We start from the raw sequence: 24,489 nt of genomic DNA on the forward strand, positions 1-24,489 counted from the left end.
CCCAACCATCCGATCTATAGAATTCCCTCTTTAGATTGGAGGGTCAGAATCATCCTATGTAAATGATTTTTGGGGCACAACCTATTTTCATTGTGGCCTATTAAATGTACGGTTTGGACCATCCTATGGTGTGAGCTAAACAGTTCATTTTGAAAAAATACGGGGTGAATTCATCCTAGAAGGGGCTGAATTTAACATTACACTTTTTATTAAACATTATTACCTCTCGCTTCCTATCCGCCCCTTTTTTCTGTGTCTCTGTCTCAAATCCGCCCCTTTTTTCTCTCTCTCTGTCTCAATTCCTTTCTTTTCCCACTCTCAAATAAATAAAAACCCTAATTCTCCGCTTTCCCTCTTTCTCTGATTATTGTTAGAACTGCTCTTTCCATGGCTACATCGGCGGAAGGTTCCTACGAAGGCGGAATCGGCGGGAAGTTTCGCCGGCGGCCGTTTCGTAAACCGTCAACGCCGTACGACAGACCACCGATCGCTCTCAGAAACCCTAACGAAACGGTTCGAAACGGTTGGATCTCGAAACTTGTTGAACCCGCTTCAAAAATCATCACTCAAAGCGCTTCTAGATTCTTCTCCTCTGTCTTTCGCCCTCGTCTCCCCGCCCCGCCTCCTATTTCAGGTTTGATTCTCTCCACATTCCTTTTTTTTTCCTAATTCTAGGGTTTGAATTGGTAATTAGATTTGGGGAAAGTGGGTAAAAGTTGTCACTCTTTTTGTTCTACATTCTTTTCTTTCCCCTTTGCTTTTCCTATTCTAGGGTTTGAATTAGGGTTTTTTTGTATCTAGGGTTTTAATGGTTTTCTTTATGGGTTTTGTTATTGGGGAAAAGCAGTCACTTTTTGTCTTTTTTGTTTCTTTGTATGAATTTTAGGGTTTTGGTTTTGTTTATTTGTATGAATTTTAGGGTTTTGGTTTTGTTTATTTGTTGTAGATTATAACTGCTATTAAAAAAAAAACCTCATATTTCTTATTTTATAGATTGCAGGGGGAATTCTATTGTTTGAATTGGTAATTAGATTTGGGGAAAGTGGGTAAAAGTTGTCACTCGTTTTGTTCCACATTCTTTCTTTTTTCCCCTTTCCTTTTCCTATTCTAGGGTTTGAATTAGGGTTTTTTTGTTTCTAGGGATTTAATGGTTTTCTTTATGGGTTTTGTTATTGGGATTCATATTTGGGGAAAAACAGTCACTTTTTGTCTTTTTTGTTTCTTTGTGTGAATTTTAGGGTTTTCGTTTTGTTTATTTGTTGTAGATTATAACCACTATTAAAAAAAAAAACCTCATATTTCTTATTTTCGAGATTGCGGGGGGGATTTTATTGTTTGAATTGGTAATTAGATTTGGGGAAAGTGGGTAAAAGTTGCCACTCTTTTTGTTCTACTTTCCTTTTCCTATTCTATGGTTTGAATTAAGGTTTTGTGTTTTTGGGGTTATGTCGTTGGGGATTATATTTGGGGGCAATATTGGGGGAAAAGGAAAAGGTGAGCGAGTTAGTTTTCTTTTTTGTTTCGTGTATGAATTTTAGGGTTTTTGGTTTTGTTTATTTGTTGTAGATTATAACCGCTATCGAAAAAATACGTTCTCGTCTTTCTTATATTCGAGATTGTTGGGGGAATTCTATTGTTTGAATTGGCAATTTGATTTGGGGAAAGTGTGTAAAATTTGACACTCCTTTTGTTCTGCAGAGGGTAACAAGAAGTGTCTTTAGTAATTCTAATTTGTTTTTAATATATAATTTCCCGCTCGTGTGGTTGGTTTTATGCACTTTTTTTTATTGAGATTATTTGAAGTGGGGTTGCATGAATGCTTCTGTGATTGTTGTTTTCGTTTATGGAAGAAGAAAAATACTACTTTGATCGATTTTGTTTAGAATTTATATGTTTTGATACATGGATTTAGTCGTTGAGAATGAGTGAGGAGAGTGATTCCATGGATACTTCTTTTTTCCTTCTGACAATTATGTTATCTTGATTCTATAATGCTATATTTTTTTCTTGGTGGTTGGTTGAAATAATGTAAATCACGGAGATGATGTTTTGTCATTTGAGAATGAATTGACCTAAAATTCTTGCTTAGTTTGTGATTTCTGCCTCCTATTTTCCTTTTTTTTCCTAGATTGTTAACGAGAACATTTAACATTGTATCTTAGGGAGCTGAACATGATTCCGTTATTTTGATATTACTAGTTGCAATGATACGAGGGCTGTGCAGACACTGCAAATATTAACATATAGTAAGTGGTGGGAAACCTAGATGAAGTAGATGTCCCTACTATCATGTAGACACTCTTGTATAGACATGCTTCCTTTTGGCATTAATGAAGACTGCAGTGCATGCTTGGAAGTGAGTACATGGCTCTATATTTCTAAAGGAAGGGCATAGGAGGAGGTGGTAAACTGACGCAGCAGATTGAGCGTGAAGATCGTAGTCGGCGTAGAATCTGTATAGCCCTAGAATCCACTAGGGAAGTAGAAGAACAAGAAGAAAAATAGGTTTTGCTTCCATTTCTTCCAATAGATGATGATACGGAACTAACGTTGGTGGTAGACTGGATTTGGTAAATAAATATTGTTTTAAGTGTCATGCCAATTTTCTAGAAACCAATAAATAAGAATCACTACACTACTACAAATGGTTAAAAAACTCATTTTTTGGTTAATACATGGCTCTGATCACATGTTGCTTGGAAAGTTTAATGGGATATATCATGAAAGTAAAGATTGTTTCAGAAAGGGATGCGGTTCAGAGTGGGAGATGAAGAGCAGATTCAATTCTGGCTTGACAACTGTTGTGAAATGAGAGCTCTAAGAGAGGATTTCCCTATGCTCCTTAGTATGGCTTCAGTAAGTGAGTAGGGTAGCTGACGATATACACAGATACAATGGGAAAAGGGAGTGGAACATATGTTTCTGCAGTTTTTTGATAGGGAAGGACCGTGTTGTCTCTCTATTTGTCAAAATTAAGTCAGTTTATATTAAAAAACTGGGCATTTACAAAAGAACATGGAAATGGCCACTTGTTGGCTCCTTTAAGTTCAGATCTTTCTTCAAAAGTCTGATCCTCTCAACATACAAACAGTTTACATAGGACCTTTAGATCTGAAAGGAATTGCCAAACCTAAAGTCAGTGACGTTTCATTTCCACATTGGAATTGACAAATCAGATATCTTACCAATACCCTAAATCCTTGCCAATATCCTTTCCCAGCAATCTGTAACCTCAAACCCTTTCTCCTCTATCACCTTCATTAATCTACACCTAAGTCCATGATTTTACCAAGATCTACTGTTCTTTTACCCAGCTTTAACAGATCTGTCACTTCTGCTAAATTGTCACTAAGTTTGAACCCAAATATAATCCTTGCCGTCCTACGTCGGGTACTCTACCTAAGACATAGGGTTTTATGCCATCATACAAGATCTACGTCATTGGTGGCAGTGGCACTACCTGGTGCAATGTGAATTCCTACTCTTTTTCGATTATGAGGCCCTCAAGTGCGTCAATAGGCAACACAAGTTGAATCCAAAACATGCCAACTGGGTGTCTTACAAGAATTCTTGTCTGCTTTGAAGCACAAAAGTGGAAGGCACAATACGATGGCTGATGCACTTAGCCGAAAGAATATTTTGTTAAGTACACTCCGTCCCAAGGTTATTGGATTTGAGCACTTAAAACAAAACATATGCGGATGCACAAATGGGAGAAAATAAGACGTGCTCCACACATAATGGGGTTCTCTTCATGAGAACTCGGTTATGTGCTAAAGAGTTCTCTATGTAAGAACATCATTAGTGAGAGGCTTTAGTTGAAAAGTATTATTGCCCCAAAATGCGTTGTGTCATTGCGAGATTTGTTGAGAGATGCGGAATTTCTCAAATCACCGAAGGACAAAAGCATAACACCGGTCTATACATGCCATTACGCGTCCCTAAAGCACCATGCGAAAACACATCACTCAAAAGGGAGTCGACTATATTTTTGGAGGTCGATAGGTTTTCCAAAATGGTAAATTTTATCTAGTGTTTTAAAACCTTGATGTATTACATGTGGCCAGCCTATACTTTAAATAAGTGGTAAAGTTACGTGGTGTTTCAAAAACGATCACTTAGATTGGGACACTAAGTTCCCTAGCCATTTTGGAGAACATTATGTAAACATGTGTGTACTAATATTTAGCATAACAGTGCCTACCATCTCCAAACAGATGGATAAACTATTGTTGTCATTCGAAGCCATATTAATTTATTGTGTAGCACAATAGGTGAAAGAGTGAAAGGCTGAAGCAATAGGATAACACTTTATCCCAAGCTGAGTTTGCATTCACGTCATCTGTCGACCAATCCACCGGAAAAAGTCATTTCGAAATTGTATATAGTAGGAACCCTAACACCTCTTAGGTGCCTCTACCAAATTTGGGAAAGGTTAGTGTAGATGCATAAGTTGTGGCTGAAAATGATTGGACCAAGGAAGCAAGAATCTTCTCCTGCATCCGTAACCCGATTCCAAATCGGGAACCTCGACGCTTCCTCAAAAAGTGGGAATCGCTCTTCCCCAAAATGGGAACGCGCTTCCTCGTCGCTTCCCATCATTTTAATTCTATGGGAATCACAAAAATGAGAAACACGTTTCCCCATCGCGCTTCCTCGGCGCTTCTCTTCGTGCTTCCCCCCAACCCTTCACGCTTCCATCACCCCGGGAGCCTTCGCTTCCTGCTTCTCGCTTTCTCTTCGCGCTCTGCCAACCTTGGATTGGACCACACATAACCAAGTGAGCGAGAGGTTAGAAGCTATGAAACACGGATACAGGTACGGGGTGCTGGTACAACATGATACGGGTACGTGGATACCCAATTTATTTTTAAAAATAGGATACGGGTACGTTGGGGGTACGCTGAATATAATATATTTTTATATTTTATTATATTTTTATATTTTTGTATTAATTAAAAAAATCAGTATTTTGTTAAAGAATTCAAAAAATTTAATTGGAGAATAATCAAATAACAATAACATCACCAAAATCTAATATGACTTCATATTTCATAAGGTCTAGTTCAAGTACATGATCGCATCAATCATTTGATACAACTTCCGCCGCCTCAGCATCTCCATGGTTTATTAAAAAATCAATAGGAACCTTGTAAAAAGGGCCCCCTCTAGTCTACAACCAATACATCTACTGCAAACCAATCTCTCTCTCTCTCTCTCTCTCTCTCTCTCCAACAAGAACCATTGGTGGGCCCAACAATTAATTTGCTGACATCTTTGAACAAGGTAGGCCCCACCCATACTTTTCAAAAAGAACTGTACGGCCCACACCATATGATGATCCAAACCAGTTCATTTGATGTGCCACAAAGTAAATAGGTTGCGCCCCAAAATGTCATTTCCATAAGCTGATCCTAGCCCTCTGATCTAAATAGAAACGGCATATTATGGAAACCTCTATAGATTGGAGGATTGCGATCATCCTATGGAAATGATTTTGGGGGCACAACCTATTTATGCTGTTGCCCATCAAATGGATGGCTTGGATCATCCTATGGTGTGGACCGTACACTTCATTTTGAAAAATATGATCATCCCGGTACACACCTAGGGCGTACCCGGGCACACCCGCACCCAATACGCACCCGACATGGGTGTGTGGACCTCCGAAGAGTACCCGTGCTTCCTAGGTGAGAAGAAAACGATACCAAGTACAAGTGCAAGGCTGATAAGCATTGCTAAGAATTTTCAGTGAAGGAGATGTAGTCATGTTATACTTACATAAGGAACGATTCACAATTGGCTCCTTGATGTAGGATCGGGAAGGGAAATAGAAGAAAGAGGAGAAAGAAGAAGAAGAAGAGGAGAAGAAGAGAAGAGAAGGGGAAGAATAGACGAAGAATAGGGGAAGAAGAGAAGAGGAATTAGAGGAGAAGAGAAGAGGAATTAGAGGAGAAGAGAAGAGGGAAGACGAGCACTAGAAAGAAGAGAATATTAGAGGGGAGAAATCTCAATTAATTTAATTAATCCAAACTTAAGAATCCCTAATACACGAGGCCTTTATATAGGCAATCAAACTAAAATTCTATGGAAAATAAATAAATTCCCTAATTCTAAATAACATGGAAAATAAAATCCTAGAAACTAAATAACATAGAAATAAAATCCTAGAAACTAAATAGCATGTAAATAAATCCTAATATTTGCATCAAGACCCCTACCGGATATATTAAAAAGAGCAAAAAAGAAACAAGAAACAAGAAACAAGAAGAGCAACCCCTAACAAGCTAAGGGGGAAACATGAAAGAAACAATAATACATCTCAACATCTGATAGAGGAAGAAGAGAATTATACTTGGGCATAAGTCACACCCTCTCTATCTGCATTGAGGATAGACAAAAGAGCCGGAGGAGATAGAGGAAGCGGGATGCCACTTCCTTTGCAAAAACATTGTCATTGTCTTTTAGAGAGAAGGTCCGCAGCAGCGTTAGCCTCTCTCCAAATGTGCGAAACTTTCCAAGTAGTGAACGAGGTCAAAATGTCTCTAATCTGTTGGATAATCGAAAGCTTTTTCTAAGGAGGGGAAGAGATACGTTTTATTGCATTTACCACAAATAAGGAATCTGATTCAATGAGAAGATCTAGTAGACCCGCTTAAATTGCTGAGATCTTAAGAGCGAAGATTTCTTCCTTGCAACAGTTAACGGAAAAAATGGATAATGGCACGCCGTCTGCATCTCTAATGATCCCTCCAATGCTACCACCTTCTGCTTCGAGGGAGGCATCAGTGTTTAGTTTGAATTGATCCATTGCCGGCTTGCTCCTATTGGCTGATCTTTTAACATGAACGAAGCAAATCGCCTACGAAGCAAATCCCTATTGAAGGTTCAAGGGGAAGATTCCTACTGCTAAGCTCATTGCTCATCTTTTTTCAATTTGTGACTGAAAGTTTTATATTCAATTTTTTTTTTTTGAAAATGATTATTAAACTACAAGTTATTAAACTATGTATGTACATTTGTATTTTATTTTGTTGACTTTATTAACTTCCTAAAGAATACTATTATAATTGAAAAAATAATCTTGGCCTGTGCATTGCATGGGCAAGATGCTATTTCATTACATAAAAGTATCATCGAGTATGGTGTTAATTTTTGTTCATGGTAGTTTAATCAGAAGTGAGAGGAAGTTTGCCTTGTTTTTTATAAGTCGATTTGTGAAATGTGCCTTAATGTTGGATATATACGAGCTAAATTGCAAATGAGCATTGGTGGCTATTTCTGAATCTTCAAAGATATACAATTCACTGAAACAATTGTTTCACATATTGATATTTCGTCATGTTTTTGAATGCATTTACGATTTGAATAAATACAAGGATGACTGTAGCCTAGGTCAATTTCATTACTGTTTCATTTTTCTTCAGTGAAATTTAAATGTTGATCTACCATTCAAAAAAAAATAAATGATGATCTTTGCTGAACCATTTTACTATTCTCGTGATACTACCATGCATTTTCCTAATGCTGTTTTATTCACATATATTATGTTGGCAGGCGCGAATCTTGAGCCCAGACATGAGCTTCCCGGGCCGATTTCTATTGTAAGTAAAAAGGTTCCCCTTATGACTAGGCGTTTGAACAAACATTTATATGTGACCATTCTTGATTCTGATTGCTGATACTCTTTTCTAATTCTTGGGCATTATCATTTAGCCTTTTGTCATCAGAGTTCTTGACTTCTGACTGGAGCTGAAATCATAAATGATAGTTTGATGAATATGCTTTCTTTTTTAAATGACTTGATGAATATTCTTTTTCTATGGGAAAAATATATTCTATTTTATTCTTTCACATCACTATGTGGTTGAGGAATTTAACAGCTGGTAGCACTCACTCAAAGGATGGTACGGCGCAAGTGGGGGCATACATGTCTCTTGTGAGCATCAAGTTCTTTCTTGTCATTGATTTGTAATTATATTTCCTGTTTAATTGAAGAGATGTGAAACACAGAAGTGACCCTCAAGAACTTCTATTCGAGGAAATAACCATTATCCTCAATATGGGTCTGGTGCTTCATTTTTTTGAAAGGTATGGGTCTGGTGCTTCATTAAATGGTGGTAGAAAACTGCATGTTAGTTGTTATCATTGAGTGAAAAAAGGTTGGGAATCGCATATGAGGTTTTGAAATAGTCAATTTTATTTTGTTTTTTTTTGAAAAAACTTGCTCAAGCAGTGAGTGTGGCTTGGTACATAATTTGTAGTGAGCTAAGAAATATTGCTTGTTAAATTTTCGTAAAGAAGAAATAAAAGACATGCTTATTAATTTACTTTTTTGATGTCTCAAGTAGTGCTACGGTGCTACCAACTCCTTCAAGCTTAACTTTGATGGCAGCTTGAAGGGAAGCTCTGGGCCGCCTGGTATAGAGGGTGCTGTCACAGATGATAGGAGTGATATCAAAGGTTTTTTTTCTAGGGATGTATTGGTTTAACGGACTCGCTAAATTAGGTTCCTCTTAGAAGGTTAAACTACTCTCCTATTATCCTTTGGGTTGAAGGTGACTAATCTAGTGTCATTTCCTGGGCATATAATAAAAGCAATGGCCCTCGGAAACTCGTCAACTTCATCTCACACATTAGAGATATTTCTGCTACTCGTCTAGATAACACTATGGCTGATGAGTTGGCAAAAACAAGATCTAATAAGGAAAGTTTGTTAGTATCCAATTTTTTTCCTATATCATAGCCAGTCATAGCATATTTGGATTTTGCCTTTTGCATTTTCTGTTTTGTAAATATTCCTTATTTTTTCTGCTTCCTTTCTAAATATTTTTAGTATCACTCTAAAGAACGGGACTTCTTCTTCCTGTTGGATTTTGGCTATTTATTAATAAATTTCTTTTTTGAAAGATAAAATATGTTTTATTACATTTTAAAAAAATCTGTTTTATGAATGAGTTCCCCTTCTTAAAAAAAAAAGAAAAAAAAGAATTAGGGGGTTTTCGATGCCACTTACACTGAGTTGGGAGCAAATCACATCCTATTAACTAGAGGAAGAAGATGAGAGAAGAGTGTGAGAGTTAATCGCTATCTCACCAATATGATGTATATATAAGTACATGATTAGGGTATACTAGTGAAATGACAAGAATAACCTCAATACAATGCGATGTGTGACCAGAATAACCTCAATACAATGCGATACATCTAACGGTTCCCCTCAAGCTGGAGTATATATGTCATACATTCCTAGCTTGTTACAAATTTCATTCAAATTTGCTTGTCCCAATGGTTTAGTGAACACATTAGCCGGTTGATCTCGTGATCAGCAAACACAATACATATCTCGCCTCTTGAATCGTCTGACGAATGAAGTGGCAGTCCACATCGATGTGTTTAGTTTGCTCATGAAAGAATTGGGTTTGTATCGATGTGGATTGTGTTAGAGACGAAGATGAAATACCTATTTCCGATAAAAGAGAGTGCAACTAAGTCAGCTCTCCACATGTATGTGCCATGGCTCGATACTCAGCTTCTTCACTTGATCTAGCTACCACATATTTGTTCTTACTTCACCACGACACCAAGTTACCTCTAACAAATGTGCAATATCAGTAGTTGACCCCCTATCTATAGGAGATCTTGCCTAGTCTGCGTCAGTGAACCCTTCTAGTTTTACTTGACCATGTTTCTTGAAGAACAAAACCTTTTCCTGAAGCACCTTTCACGTATTTAATGATCTGAATCACTACTGAATCACTACTGCCCAATGAGGAATGAGTGGCGAGCTCTTGATTTGGCTGACCACTCCTGCAAACGAGATGTTAGGACGAGTGACAATCAAATAGAGTAACTTCTCAACTAACCTTCTGGCCAGGGTCATCTAGTAAGTCTCCCTGATCTGGAAGGAAGTTTACATTCGGGTCCACAGGTATGGCAACAGGTTTTACTCCCAAAGAATCTATCTCCTTTAATATGAACAAGAGTGATCAACCGCACACTGCTTCATGTCAGAAGTCAAAACTGCATCACTGAATCTCCCAAACCATTCTCAAGGAGATTGTTTAAGACAGTAAATGGCTTTGCGAAGATGAAAATTGAGAAGCACATCTCCCCTGAGCAACATAACCAGGAGGCTGCTCCATGTACACCTCCTCAGTAAGATCGCCATCTAAGAACGCATTTTTAACATTCAATTGATATAAGGGCCAACCCCGGTTGACAACTAAAGAGATCAATATGCGAACTGAAGGTATCTTGACCACGGGCGAAAAGGTCTTTGTGCAGTCAACAACGAATCTCTAAGTGTAGCCTTTTGCAACAAGACGCGCCTTGAGGCTCTCAACGGTCCCATCTGGTAAATACTTGATAGTGAATACCCAACGCCAGCCAACAGACCGAGCCCCAGATGGAAGAGAGACCAATTGATATGAGCAGAGAGCATCCATCTCATCATCTATGGAAGCACGCCAACCAGGATGAGCTAAATTATCTGTAATAGACTTAGGCACAGCCGCACAGTGATTGTAGACAAGCCAAAAAGGATTGAACGTTAGCACCATAAGACACGGTCATAAGAAACATACTGAGAAATAGGATGAGCTACACTGAGGGAAAGTGTACACGACAATCAGAGAGAATAGAACTAGATGGACCATCGAGTGGCTGATTACCTGAAGGTGATCTCTCAAACTGGAGAGAAGGTTGGTAGGTTGAGGAAGAAAATGGGAGAAGAGTGTGAGAGAGTTAATCTCCCTCTCATTAATATGATGTGTGTGTGTACACACACTCATGATTAGGGTATACTAGTATAATGACCAGAATACCCTCAATACAATGCAACACATCCTAACAGAACTTCCAGAGTAAATATTAGGAAATTCTACATTCTTATTAGGAGGATGAAATTTCCACCTCCTTCCACATAATTTCTATCCCCATTTGTGTCTTTTTTTAATGACTTTATTTTAAGGAGAAGAAAAGCTAAAGGGGCTGGAATTATAGTCATTTTTAGGAAAATCCAAACATAGGGTCAAAAAGTTGGAAAAGGGGTGCATTATAATTTGCCTTCTTATTATCATTATTTTTTATATCCATGCTACTGAAGAGAAAAACAACTGCATATTGGACTTTTTATGGTTACCAGAACTTAGGATTTCGTTTTTACTGTGTCTGTTTATTGTGGTGGATCTGTTAACAATTTTGTTTGTCATAATTTAACATAATTTGATTCATGTTTTTAATTTTGCTTCCTGATTTTTTTTCCTTGTTATGTGCATCAATTTTACGATTATTTTTTTAATGATCATAACAGTGCTCGACTGGTGTGCCACTGGTTGATAGCTGTCTTGGTTGTGATGCTATCGTAGTATTTGTTTATACATGATACATGTGTATTTCTTATCCTTAAATTTTTTATGATTTGGCCGACACTTTGAATTTATTGCCGACACGCGTGTCTTGTCATGTCCGACACGACACCTGTGTCCACACGTGTCGACACTCCTTTAAACACTTTAAGTGTACTGCTAGCAGTGTCAGTGAATTTCTATGTATGTATGTATGAGTGACACTATTTGTAGATTTTTAGAGGTTGCCATGTAGATACCTCATATCCGTGCCGAAACTTGGCACATGAATCCGTGTCCACAAACCATGATTATATATACTTTCTATTTTAGGCGTGTCCCCGTTTCTAATTTTTGGTAGTTCGCCGTGTCCGACACTCTGTGTCCGTGTCGACACGCGACACTCGTATCCGTGTCCACAAATCATAGTATTTTCCACATCTTTTGAACCCTTGCAGCTTTCCCCCCCCTCTTAAATGTTCATCCTTTGTTGTCTTTCTTTTGGAGAAGTATATACTCATATGATTAGGAAACTATAGAATACAGCAACTGGCTTTTCTTCCTGATTATTGTGTATATATTGTTCCAAACATTACTTTCAGAATCCTTCTTCTGGAGCACAGGAGCGAGGCAGCAATGAAGGAGGCAACCCTAGTAATAAACTTGATAAAAGTGGAATCAATGAACTTGAACAACTGCTGAAGCAGAAGACCTTTACGAGGTAAGTATTTACTGGAATGAGAGTGCATGACTATCTGAACCATGTCTAAATCATATATATATATATATATATATATGAGGAAAGTGTTGGTGAGCTTAAGCGCCCCAATCACATGGGGGCCCACTTTGTTAGGATGATCCAAAGCATTCATTTGAAAGTCCCTTACATAGATGGGGGGTGTACCAAAAATCAGCTCCATAGGATCATCCTAACCCCTCCATTTGTGGAGGACGAAAATGGACAGACACAAATCTGCCCCATTTTTGTCCTCCACAAATGGAGGGGTTAGGATGATCCTATGGAGCTGATTTTTGGTACACCCCCTATCTATGATAAGGCCTTGCAAATGAATGGTTTGGATCACTCCCCAAAATGTGGGACCCATGTGATTGGGGAGCTTAAGCGCACCATAAGTTTGGTGCGCTTAAGCTCACCAACAGTTTCCTCATATATATATATATATATATATATTTTGAATGGTATGTCTAAATCATATGGAGCTGGTCCGATTTTTGAAGTCTTGTGCATTTTTTTGTTGTTACTGAATTTGCAACATTTTGTCATGGGTATTGGAAGTGCATATAGAACACATCACAATCAGAACCTCTATTTTTTTTCTCTTGCTGGGTTCTTTAACCTTCCCGGTTGTATAACCTAACTTTTGTTTGGCCACCAATAAACATACTAGCCGATTGAGCCCATTCCAAATATTTTCATACATTAAGTGGAATTATTGTGATTATCAATCATGGGTGATAAACCATTCAAAAAAAAAAAAATCAATCATGGGTGATAATTATGACTGCTTCCCATGGATGTGATCTTGGTTGTTTAACCTCAATCATTCTATTCTATTTTTTCCCTGAATTGTACCAATCACTCTGTTCTATTCTTCTTCCATTGGTAATATGAAAAAAAACATCGCATAAATAAAAAACTAGAACACACTTTTAATCATCAATCATGCAGGGTCATTTTTTTTAACTGCTTCCCATGGATGTAATTTCCGGTTGTTTAACCTCGGCCACAATAATTTTTTTAACCTGGAATTTATCTAGGAACCTTGGCTTTATATTTTATTTTAATTTTTTGAAAATGAAGGCCTTAAATTTTATTGATATGATAAAAGGTACAAAGAGTACAAAAAACCTACCTGCTACGAATACTTGGAATGCCCAAGGAGTCACAAAAGTACATGAGGGGTACATACCACTTTACCATAAGAAATAAACAAAAACCAACTAATACCCAAAATTCTTATACTATGAATGCTAGGGATTCCCTTGAAATCACATCTATGCTATTCTTCTTCCATAGATAATATTAAGAAAAATATCACATAAATAAAAAACATATGATTTGTGGACACGGACACGAGTGTCCCGACACGGCAAACCCCCAAAATTTAGAAACGGGGACACGGCTAAAATATAAAGTATATATAATCATGATTGTAGATACGGATTCGTGTGTCGGGTTTCGACACGGATACGAGTTGTCTGACATGACAACATCTAAAAATCTAGAAATAGTGACACATACATTCATATAAAATTACTGTTTACTATCATAATTTGTAACAATATAAATATGGTATTCATTTAACAAACTTAAAGTGTCCAAAGGAGTGTCGACACGTGTAGATACGCGTGTCGTGTCGGACACGGCAGGACACGTGTGTTGGCAATAAATTCAAGGAAGGGGAGAGGGGATTGCCCCTTAGAAGTACCATTCACTATCACAGAGAAACAAGCTGATGAAAGACAAACTCGTGTCCCGTCTCTCCATTTCAACCCAAACACCATCCTACCCATCAGATAGTCCAAGACCTGCAAATTCTTCTAGATTTTGAATGGTATATATGATGTTTTACTACGGTGTGCTATTACTGATTTTATTGGGTGCATTTGATATTGTTGCTGAATTTAATTTACTAATTGAGTGACCAGTCCTACCCACATACCAAGTTCTTCAAGAGATTAGTGTACCATGTCGCATACTAGGTTGTCTATTATAGGTATACCTGATAACTATGCTCTGCAATGTTTCCTGACTGATCACTAGATGCACGCGTATGGTTCTAAACATTGACAAGTCTAGGTAGGTTATTGCTGACACCATGATAACCTTTAATTTGGACCAAATCTATGGTTCACCCCATCTGGGTTCAGTGCAGAACTCCTTCTGCACGAGGAATCTCAATTCATGCCTCAAAATACAAAGTTACCCTGTTATTAATTAAATGACTAAAATACAGTGACTTATTGTGTTACAACATACAGTGTTAGGCAGCAGTAATCTTTAATCTATTGTCTTTTAATGTACATTTGAAAAAATTGATCTTCTGATTCATTTTAGAGGTTTATTTCTAACCAAGTTTGAGTGTTCTGCAGGATTGAATCTGATTGCTTGACAGAACTACTGCGTTCAAGAACTGTTGATTTATCTCCGGACGTTGAAAAGAAAAGAACTGATCCAAGTACATTACAGCCTCGTACTACTCGTGTGGGACAGGAAAAAGCAACAACTTTAACACTGGAAAATGAAATCGGGAGCTGTAGATTACTCGGAAGCATCTCAACCCCAGTCGTCGGATTGAGTGTATGAAAACAAAATCACTTTCTCTTCCTTTCTCAGTGCACACATTTGCAGATTTTTGATAGTGGCTTGCATGGCTCTCAACTGGTGAAAGCATATCACTATCAAAAGACCTTTGATCACCTGAACATGTTTCTTTTATTTTGTGGTTTGGAAGAATTGTTTTCATTGTTATTTATTTTAGGCATGCATATGTTTTGATTTATTAGAAAAGGTTCAGGCTTCTAGTTTTTTCTATAACAGCTTGCATTGCTTGAGGGACTAGACATCAGACTAGGATTAGTTTTTCCAGTGAAAGCCCGCAATACTGGGGTTGCGTGGGTGTGTTGATCTTGTGAGCCACCATGAGTCCATTCAGGAATGCCTGGACCACATTGAAGGACTATCTAAATCTTAGATAAAAAATGAGATATTTCATATTTGAGGCATTTTCCCAAAAATGTTGTCTGCTAATATTTGCAGGCCTTTGATCAAGCTGACCGGTTGTCTGTTTGGTGTGAGTGCGGGCATTTATGTCTGGTCCTGTGGTGGCTCACCACACTCCATGCATCTGTCCGACTGTCCCTATCAGCAGAATGACATGCAATGTGTACAATGGATGTGCAACTAGGATTTTGATCCTAATTATATGTTTTAGCATAACAGATTTCCTTCATTTGTTTTTAAGAGAATCAGAAAATGCTGCTGATTAATATTATTTAGCAAGTTCGTTCGTAGGTTATGGCTAAGGATACTTGACTCAGAACTGGAAACATATTTTTAGCTGTTCCTAATTTCTTTACTCGTTCATTTTCTTTTCGTAGGTACTAGGTATGATGGGTTTGGAAGGGCCTATACCAAACCATTAGAAAACGAATAGTCATTCATATAACTCATGGTCTCTATATAATTGATCATCACCAGTTATTCCGGCGAGGTCAATTGGAAACCTACATGGATCGAAATTATCATCTTCAATATGGATTTTGTGAACAAGTTATTATACTCAATTTTGCAAATAACACAACTGGTTTTGTACCTTGATGGTTGAATCGAAATTTCTTTGTTATTTGGCATCAGAAAGATTTTCAGTTATTGTAGTGATTTAACTAACTTGGATGTTGTATTCGCTCCTGGTAATCTCTGTCAAGGCAATCTTAATTTAAAGTTTCATTGTTTATTTCTTTTTTCCAACATAGCTTGCAATTATTATTCCCATTTACAATCTAGATGGAAGTTGAACAATGGATGGCAATCTGAATAACCCTTGCTACCTTATGCATTTATTATTTACAGGTTCCCGAAGAAGTCGCTTCACCAGCAGAACTAGCGAAAGCCTATATGGACAATAGGCCTTCAAAAGTATCGCCAACTACTATAGGTTTTCGGGGTCAAACATTCAGGGAAGATGCAAATATGTTAAATATTGTACCATTTGCACCAAGATCTGCTGGTGAAAATGGGTTTCGGACACCAATACCACGAGGCAGATCTGCAATATATAATATGGCACGCTCTCCATATTCTAGAGTTAATCCCACGACTACTTTGAAGGTATACATGTGGAAATACTGTAGTTTCTACACGTTGGTTTTGTTTAACTCCATTGTTTCTGGATGCAACTTGAATTCTCTTTTGCTTCTATTCCAGGTAGCTGAGGCTACAGTTAATGGCCATACTGCCTCCTCAACATATTCTCAACGGAGACTTGCAAACAACATGCCTTCCGGTAGTAACCAGGTAGCTCTCTATTTGTCAACGCTGATGAAAGATGAATCCTCACTTCTGTTTGTATTCATGCATATATTTGCAAGGAATTATTGGGATGATACTTCGCTGTGGGATACAGTTTCTTTACTAGGCACCTCTAGAATTAGTTGGTAGAGAAGTGTCTGTATTGTTAGTTTACCCATTACAACAACAACAACAAAGCCTTTGTCCCAAAGTAGTTGGGGTTGGCTAAAATGAATCCTTTAGAAAAATTTCATGAAGAAGGTGAATTGTTAGTTTACTCATTCAATGATAAAAATTATTATCAATGCAGACTTATCTTGGATGGGTTTATTTCTGATATCATGCCTATCTTTGTAGAGGCTGTTTCTTTTTTGGGACTTATCTTGGATGGGTTTTATTTCCAATGTCATGCCTAACTTTGTAAAGGTTGTCTCTTTTTTGGGACTCTATTGATCGACATCAGCAGTTACACATGCATGAGTGCACGCGTGGAATCGTTCTTCAAGGGTTTATCTTTTATGTGTGTTTATTTTATTTTATCAAGGGACTTCATTGTGGATATGCCTATATTATTGTAGAGGCAATGGTTTTCAGAATTGCCGAGAGCCTTAATTGTGGGCATATGTTTGTCAATGCTACACAGCTTCAGTTGCACTGCAAGTCTGTTAAGCCTAGATAACAATATGCTATCGCTGTTGCATGCGCCTGTGATTTTCACCAATCAATTGAATTTTCTGAAAGAGAAAACTACATAGGATATGCTAGATATTTTGTACTTTACAACATTTTGTCATTCACAACAGATCCCTTCGGATACTTTAATTTTCAATGCAAGTTCGAAAGTCATCCAAATTATCCTATGCTTTTAGTACACTATTAGTGCCAAACTTCTGTTACAACCCAAAAAGGTGAACCAAGATATAGCGATACAATCAAGTGCATGGTCACATAGAAATTTAGGGGCTTCCAAATGCATGCAGAGTTATTGAAATAGTTCTTTTCGTAGACTGATTCATATTCACCTTTTTGACCAGATTACTGAATTTATTTTGATTTCAATTCACAGGTCTTGAAGCGCAGGAGCTCGGTGTTAGATAATGATATTGGATCTGTCGGACTTATCCGTAGGACTCGTCAGAAGTCTAATTTGATGTCTGAATCAAAAGACTTTAACATATCAGTTCGCGGGAGTCCTCTTTCTATCCCCCTCACTCCGGTTATTTCTGGTGCTCTTCAAGGCTCCATATCATCTATTCAGAAGCCAGTCCCGTTGGATGAATCCAAAAATGTTACCTCCCACCTACGGGCTACAGAAGACAGAATTTCTACTGCAGCATTTTCTTCTGTTCCTCCCCAGTCCAGTGAGATGGCCAGGAAAATATTGCAACATCTAGATAAGTTGGTGCCTTCTCCCAAAGAGAAATCATCTGAATTTAAACTAGCCATGGCCAGGGATAGGTCACCCACTAAGTTGACGCGCAATATGTTACACGGGCGGGCACTTAGAAGCATGGATGATATTGAATCACCAAAGTTACCGAATGTACAGCGTAGTGATAGTTTGGACGGTCTGAATGGTATCCCTATTCTTGGTTCCGGGAATTCTATTTCTCAAAAGAAAGACAGGGTTGAAGAGAATGGTTCTATAAAGACTACTGATGTGGGACTGACATCGGTTTCTAAGGCTGACCATATGGAAAATGCAATTGTCTCTGTTAAAGATACCGTGTCTGGCATGAGGCCTGTAGATTCTGTTGGTTTTGGTTTTGCGCCAAATCTGCCACGAAATAAACGGGGCTTCCAAATGAGTGCACCCGAGGTATGTAATAGTTATCTCATAGTGAATTTAGATCAAGGTTCAGAAGCTCATCTATTTTGGAATTCATTTTTTTTTTTCGCTTTGAAGTTTGACCCAGTTGAGTAAACAAAAAAGTTGTTGGTTTCTCTCTAAAGTTTGACCCAGTTGAGTTAGACAAAAAAGTTGCTGGTTTTATTAAACATTTGCTGAGCTGATCAGTGGCTCCTTCAATTTTTTCTTATGAAATTGGACTTCTTAAATTGATGGTTGGGCTTCAAGCTCAACTTTACCAAGTTTCAAGTTAATTGGCTATTTCTGGACATTTGGTTAGTTGATCAAAGGTTCAGTCAAATGGTTTCATTCTATCAACTTGCATCTTCTTTTTCTCATTTCTTGTGCTAGTTGGTTGCCTCTTTTTTTTAACAGAATCTGGTTGTTTTCCATTTAATTTTAATTGTGTTCCATTTTTGATTCGTTGATGTTGTGATTCTGTGATTCTCATTCTGAAGGATTCTCTGGAGCTGGATGATGATAGTTACAGTCGCATAACTGCTTCCATTCCACCTGCCGCAGAAAAGGAAAAAACTGACTCATCTGTATTTGGGAATAAGACTGTTGATACTCAAGCAGTAAGTGTTGAGAAGGCCTTTTCCTCTGATAATAATCGTGCTTCAAGTTCTAAACTCAACAAAGAGGCTGAAATGACTACAAGAGATTTTGATGGACCTATTGTTTCTGAAAAGGCAGCTGGTTTTACCTTTGCCGTGACTTCTGCACCCACCATTGCCTCTCCACAGCCTCCCATACCTACTGTTCAGTCATCCTCATTGTTTCATAGATCAGTTCTATCCAAGGACCAAATTGGGGCTCCTGTGTTCAGCTTTGGCTCTAAAAGTGTCAACAAGGGTCCGACTTTTACGTTTTCTTCCACCAGTAATAGTTTTAGCGACACTTCAGGTCTGAAATTTGGCACTAGATTGGGTTCCAAGTCAGAGATAGTGAGCAGGTCGGTTTCACTCTTGTGAGGTTTTATTTACTAAAAAACGAGTTAATCTTTTCCTTTCTTTCGTTTGATCCATTATGTGAAAATAGGGTTCTTACTTTACTCTCTGCATCTCATATAATTTTTCAGTTTAGACTTTCTCATTGAAACCGAGTCTAAATTTTTTTATTAAATGCAAGGGGTTTTGTCTTTAAAATCATATCACCCTTGATATATGGAATGTCACCCAATATGGGTGTTTTTTGGAGTTGAAAAGTGCTGTGTTTTGTATGATGCTCAATTTTAAGGCATGCATTTTTGCCATATTTTTAGTAATTTCATGAAAACCATACCTTTATTTTTAAGGTTCATATAATTTTTCAGTTCAGGCTTCCTCATTGAAACTAAGACTACGTTTTGTATTTGCACCTTGTAAATTTCTCATGCAATTTTTTTTTTCTGGAATTAGATGCAAGGGGTTTTTCCTTGAAAATCATATCACCCTCGATATATGGAATGTGGCTAAAATTCACTGGAAAAAATTATGCGTTTTGTTGGAGTTGAAAAGTGCGGTGTTTATATGATGCTCTTGCTAAGGCATACATTTTTGCCATATTCATGAAAAACATTCCTTTGTTTTAGTTTTTTTTTTGTTGCAAAAACATACCTTTGTTTCAGTAACCAAACAAAATATTGCCAGAGTGGTTATGGTCTCTCTTGTCTGGATAGAAAACTAGCTGTTGCCCACTGTTGGAAATTTGTTTTTTAGTTGCCTTGGCTTTCTCCTTTGGCAATTTCTGAAGAATCCCACAGCTTTCTTGTATATGAAATTTACCCAGACATTTGGGAAGCTTAATCTTTCCTCCTACTGTGATAGGTATTTCATATGTCTATAGAGATTTTTCTTGTCCTCGTAATTCAAGGTACAAAACTTGGTTCTGAAATTCACAGGGAGAAAAGAGCATCTATAAAATCTGGAGTACTTCCATAATCTCCTTAATTATTTTCTGGATATAATCTTCCCTGTAAAACTTACAACCAATAAAAATAAATTTCTATATACTTTATGGTATTCTATGCCACAAATATCTATTCTTTTCCAACTTTTCATTTCTCGGATGGCCCTGCAGCAATGCTACTGCAGCTACAACGTCAGCAGCAACACCCCCAGATGCCTCAGGTTCAGAAAAGGGCAATAAAAGTCTCAAGGCTGGGGATTCATATGGATCATTTGGAAATGCCGTCTCTTCAGGTGTAACATCAACTACCCAACCAAATTTGTTTGCTTTTGGTGCTTCTACAAATTCGAGTCTAAGCAATGGTTCGCTACCTTCAACCACCTCTTCTGCATTTTCAGTTTCTGATCCCACTGCAGCTCCTAGCAGCACTATCACCAGCACTCCATTGATATTATCAGTGGGACCTACATCTCCTACAGTGCCCATATTAAACTTCAAATCTGTCACCTCAACAGCACCCACTCCTTCCAATTCAATTTCACTACCTCCCGTGACTTCTGGCTCGGAGTTGACGGGTTCGAAACCCAATAACATGCAGGCCTCATCCTTCAGCATAACTGGTTCTCTTCCGGCAAACACTCGCGGAGGCCTTTTTGGGTTCAGTGCTTCGGCCCCATCTAATACTACAATCTCATCGTCTACTAATAACCAGTCTCAGAGCTCTCCTCTCTTTGGTTCCACTGCTGTATCTCTGTTTGGCACTCAAGCAGCTCTAGCTGGAAGTGGCATTATGCCACTTACACAGAGTAGTACAGTCAGTCAGTTGGGCTCTTCTTCTTCTTCATCTTCGACATTTGGGTTGAGTGGTTCTTCCTCTTTTACCCCTGCTACTTCTCCATTTGGGTCTTCGACTCCTGTTGCTAAACTTTTTGGTTCAGATTCTGGCTTTGGAGTGAGCTCTTCAGCTCCTCTCTCTGCCGGAAATGGTGCTTCTACGCCAGCTGTTACGTCCACTAGTTTATTTGGTTCCAGTTCTCAGCCAGCTACATCATCCCTCTTTGGTACTGGGTTTGGCTCTACTTCGGGAGCACCATTTTCGTTTGGAGGATCGTTGACTGCAACTACTGGTAGTGCTGCTAGTGCACCATTTACATTTGGAGGAGTGTCGACCTCTGCTACTGGTAGCGCACCATTTATGTTTGGTTCATCGCGTGGTGCTTCATCCGGGTCTATGTTCTCGTTCACTTCAGCTGCAGCTGTGACCTCTTCTGGCTCCACCCCTGCGCAACCTGTGTTTGGAATGTCTAATCCTGTTGGTTTTGGGTTGGCCTCTCCGGGAAATGATCAGATGAATGTTGAGGACAGCATGGCAGAGGACACGGTCCAGGCGTCTATGCCCGTGGCTCCTCCAGCATTTAGTCAACAACCCAGTTCACCCTCTCCATCAAATTTCATGTTTGGTTCTGCAACTGCATCAGGACCTTCAGTCTTCCAATTTGGCGGTCAACAAAATCCAGCGACACTTCAGAGCCCATCTCCCTTTACACCCCCTGGTAACTTGGGTTTCACCCCTGGAGGAAGCTTCTCTTTAGGCTCTGGGGGCACTGACAAGTCCAACCGGAGGTTCGTTAAAGTCAAGCGAGATAAAGTCCGGAGAAAGTAGGCAATGTTCAGTTTAATTAATTGATGACGACATAAAGATGAGCTGCTTTTGCATGCTTTGGATGGGCCTAAAGTCTCAGGATTTGGATGGAAATAAACTATTCAATGGTGAGATGAGCAGCATGTTTGCCGTTTCCTCCAGTATAACTTTACTGTATTGGGGCAACGGCAAAGGTGAACTGGCCTTTCAGAGTCCCCAAAATCCATTGCTCTTTGTTTTTCCCCTCTTTGCTCGTTTGTTCTGCTCGTGTCTGGGCTATATTGTTCCAATTTTGGTTTTAGTTGTAACCCACATCAGAAGATTTTTCATCTCTTTTTTTTCTTAAAAAATTCTAGGGAGAAGGCACATGTGTGCTGCTGTTATATTAGTATACTTTGTTGATGTAACATAGAAATGAAACAGCATGCATCTCTGTATCAGTATCAGTTAACGTTTCATTTTATTTTTCTCTCAGCAAACAAACACTAGGGCAGGTCTTTGTTCTTATATGCTCCCAAAATATAGTTGCTTGATTTTTCTAATTAGGGAACCACTTCTGCATCTTTCAAGCAGATCATGTAATTGTTGGTGAAATTTCTTTGCAGCACAGCAAGTTCACAGGGTTTTGATTGCTTTGAGGGTTTATTTTGAGATAGTTTTAGTTTTTTGTACAGTAGATAAATTGTCCATTTTTAGGTGTAACATGTATATATCTTGCCAGTCATGCTTGAGGGATGGGTTTGTGGCTGTATGTGCATATACATTCAGAATTCCTTGCTCTGCTGCTTAGCATCTCGCAACCCCAATCAGTCTAAAGAAGGCTACCCAATCCTTATCTCTTTATCCCTTTCACTTCCTCCTAATTCATCAGCTCTAAGCTACTCCTAATGAATTCAACTCTCCCTCTGATGGCAGGAGAAAAGGGCTCAATGAAGGATCTTGTAGCTTGTTGAGTCTGCCTAGATTTTCATGTTTACCCAAACCCATGCATGTAAAGGGGCCTACCATTTTACACCCATCGGTGGGCCCGTCATCTCCAACCATAGGTTGAGGCCCATCATTTTACACCAAGTTTTGAAACGTGGGTCCCACCTTCTTACACATCATATTTTGATGTAGTGGGGCCAGTTATTTTACATCCATGCAAAGCATGGACCGAGAATGCTAGTGTGAAAGAAGCCCTCAGTCTTTTTTTTTTAAGACAGGAGGCTTACCCTTATTCTCTATGGGAGAAGGCTTTCCTTTCGTCATTGTGGTTCGGGAGGCAGTGCCTATGATTAGTAGAGGAGGTAAGTGTGAACGGATCAGTAGAAGAAGCAATTTGTAATTGAGGCTGAGAAGGTCCCTTTCCTAATGCCCTAGAGAATGAAACTGTTCCCAAATTTCATGCTTTTTTCATTGTGTGGTTATGCATGGGTCCTTTAATTTATATTGGTATACCTAAAATTTATCATTTTCCTCTGAATCATGTTCATTTATTTCAACATAAAGAAATTTTACGTTGAAAGAGACGGAGCCTGAAGAAATATTTTTCCCCAAGTGGACCGTTGTCTAACATGGGTGGTGACTGCACTCGAAACCCCTTTCCTACCCATTAACCCACTTGTGTAACTTCATCTTCTCTACAACTACTCATATTTATGTTTGGGGAAATGATTTCTTTGCCCCATTTTTTTCACTTGGGACATCCCAGTAGTCATAAATACACTAGAAGGGGCTGTCCCAAGTTAAAAAGAAAAGAAAAAGGGATTGAATAGATCACTTCCCTTTTTGTTGGGGCAACCATTAAATCAATGATGGAAATGACCAACTGGTAGTATAACATGCCAATTTATGATAAATTAAGTACACCCCACATGTAGAATCACATGCACCTGGACTTTGACAAATGTACATCATGTTGAGTTGGATAGTGCCTGCATGAAACAACAAGCTGATCAATGTTGTACTCACGGGGGCCCACTCTTTTTTCGAGTTTTAAAATGGATCAATAAGATTGCATCCTGGAGTTATTGACCAAGACAAAAACCAAGTTGTTACTAAGGGCACTGCCATGAAAAACTATTCCATGGAGTGTTAGAGGGGCTAGTTGTGAGCATGGTTTTAAATTTCGACCGGAATTTCGGTGAAGACCGAAACCGAAACGCTCTGAAACCGAAATTAAATTTACCAAATTTCGTTCGAAATTTCGTCCCAAAAAATTAGGGATTTCATGGTTAATACCAAATTTCGCCCAAAATTTCAGGATTTCGGCTGAAATTTCGGTTTCGGATAAGTACGAAATTTTAGCCGAAACCGAAATTTAAAACCATGGTTGTGAGAGATGGGTTGAGAGGGTGGAGGAGAGAGGAGCATGAAAAAACCTTGAAAAAACAGGAAAAAATAAAAATAAAAAATTTTGAAGTATCTTATGTTTTTCATTGCTTTTAATGATTTTCCATGCTCTCTCCACTCTGACATATCATGTTTTTTTTCCCTTCCCTCCTTCTCACTCATCTTTCACACTTGGGTTCACAAACATTCCATGAAGTAATTTTTCATGGTTGCCAAACATGCCCTGAGCCTTGTTGAATAGGCCCATGTACCTGCAAAAGAAGTCATTGTGAGAATATTATAAAGATTGATTTCATGGGAGGTAGAATGTTGAGATCAAGATAATATTTCCATGCTTGGGATATTATATAGTTACCATTTAGATTTTTTTTTTGGAATATTAATTGCATAGTTA

The 24,489-nt window shown here is 38.4% G+C and overlaps 1 protein-coding gene across 1 annotated transcript; it reads left to right on the forward strand.

Annotated features, from left to right (window-relative positions):
* The first annotated feature begins 255 nt into the window (after positions 1-255).
* Positions 256-22,324, forward strand: LOC143858895 (uncharacterized). The gene is made up of 9 exons (XM_077369580.1): positions 256-634; positions 7,558-7,604; positions 11,951-12,069; positions 14,463-14,670; positions 15,943-16,200; positions 16,297-16,386; positions 17,447-18,199; positions 18,688-19,184; positions 20,291-22,324. The coding sequence occupies exons 1-9, from the start codon at positions 388-390 to the stop codon at positions 21,780-21,782; spliced, it is 3,711 nt and encodes a 1,236-aa protein (XP_077225695.1). The 5' UTR covers positions 256-387; the 3' UTR covers positions 21,783-22,324.
* Positions 22,325-24,489: the final 2,165 nt, after the last annotated feature.

The sequence above is a fragment of the Tasmannia lanceolata genome, unplaced genomic scaffold (genome assembly GCF_043159265.1).
Source record: "Tasmannia lanceolata isolate RefF3 unplaced genomic scaffold, GAP_Taslan_0.1 ptg000029l, whole genome shotgun sequence".
Lineage (NCBI taxonomy): Eukaryota > Viridiplantae > Streptophyta > Magnoliopsida > Canellales > Winteraceae > Tasmannia > Tasmannia lanceolata.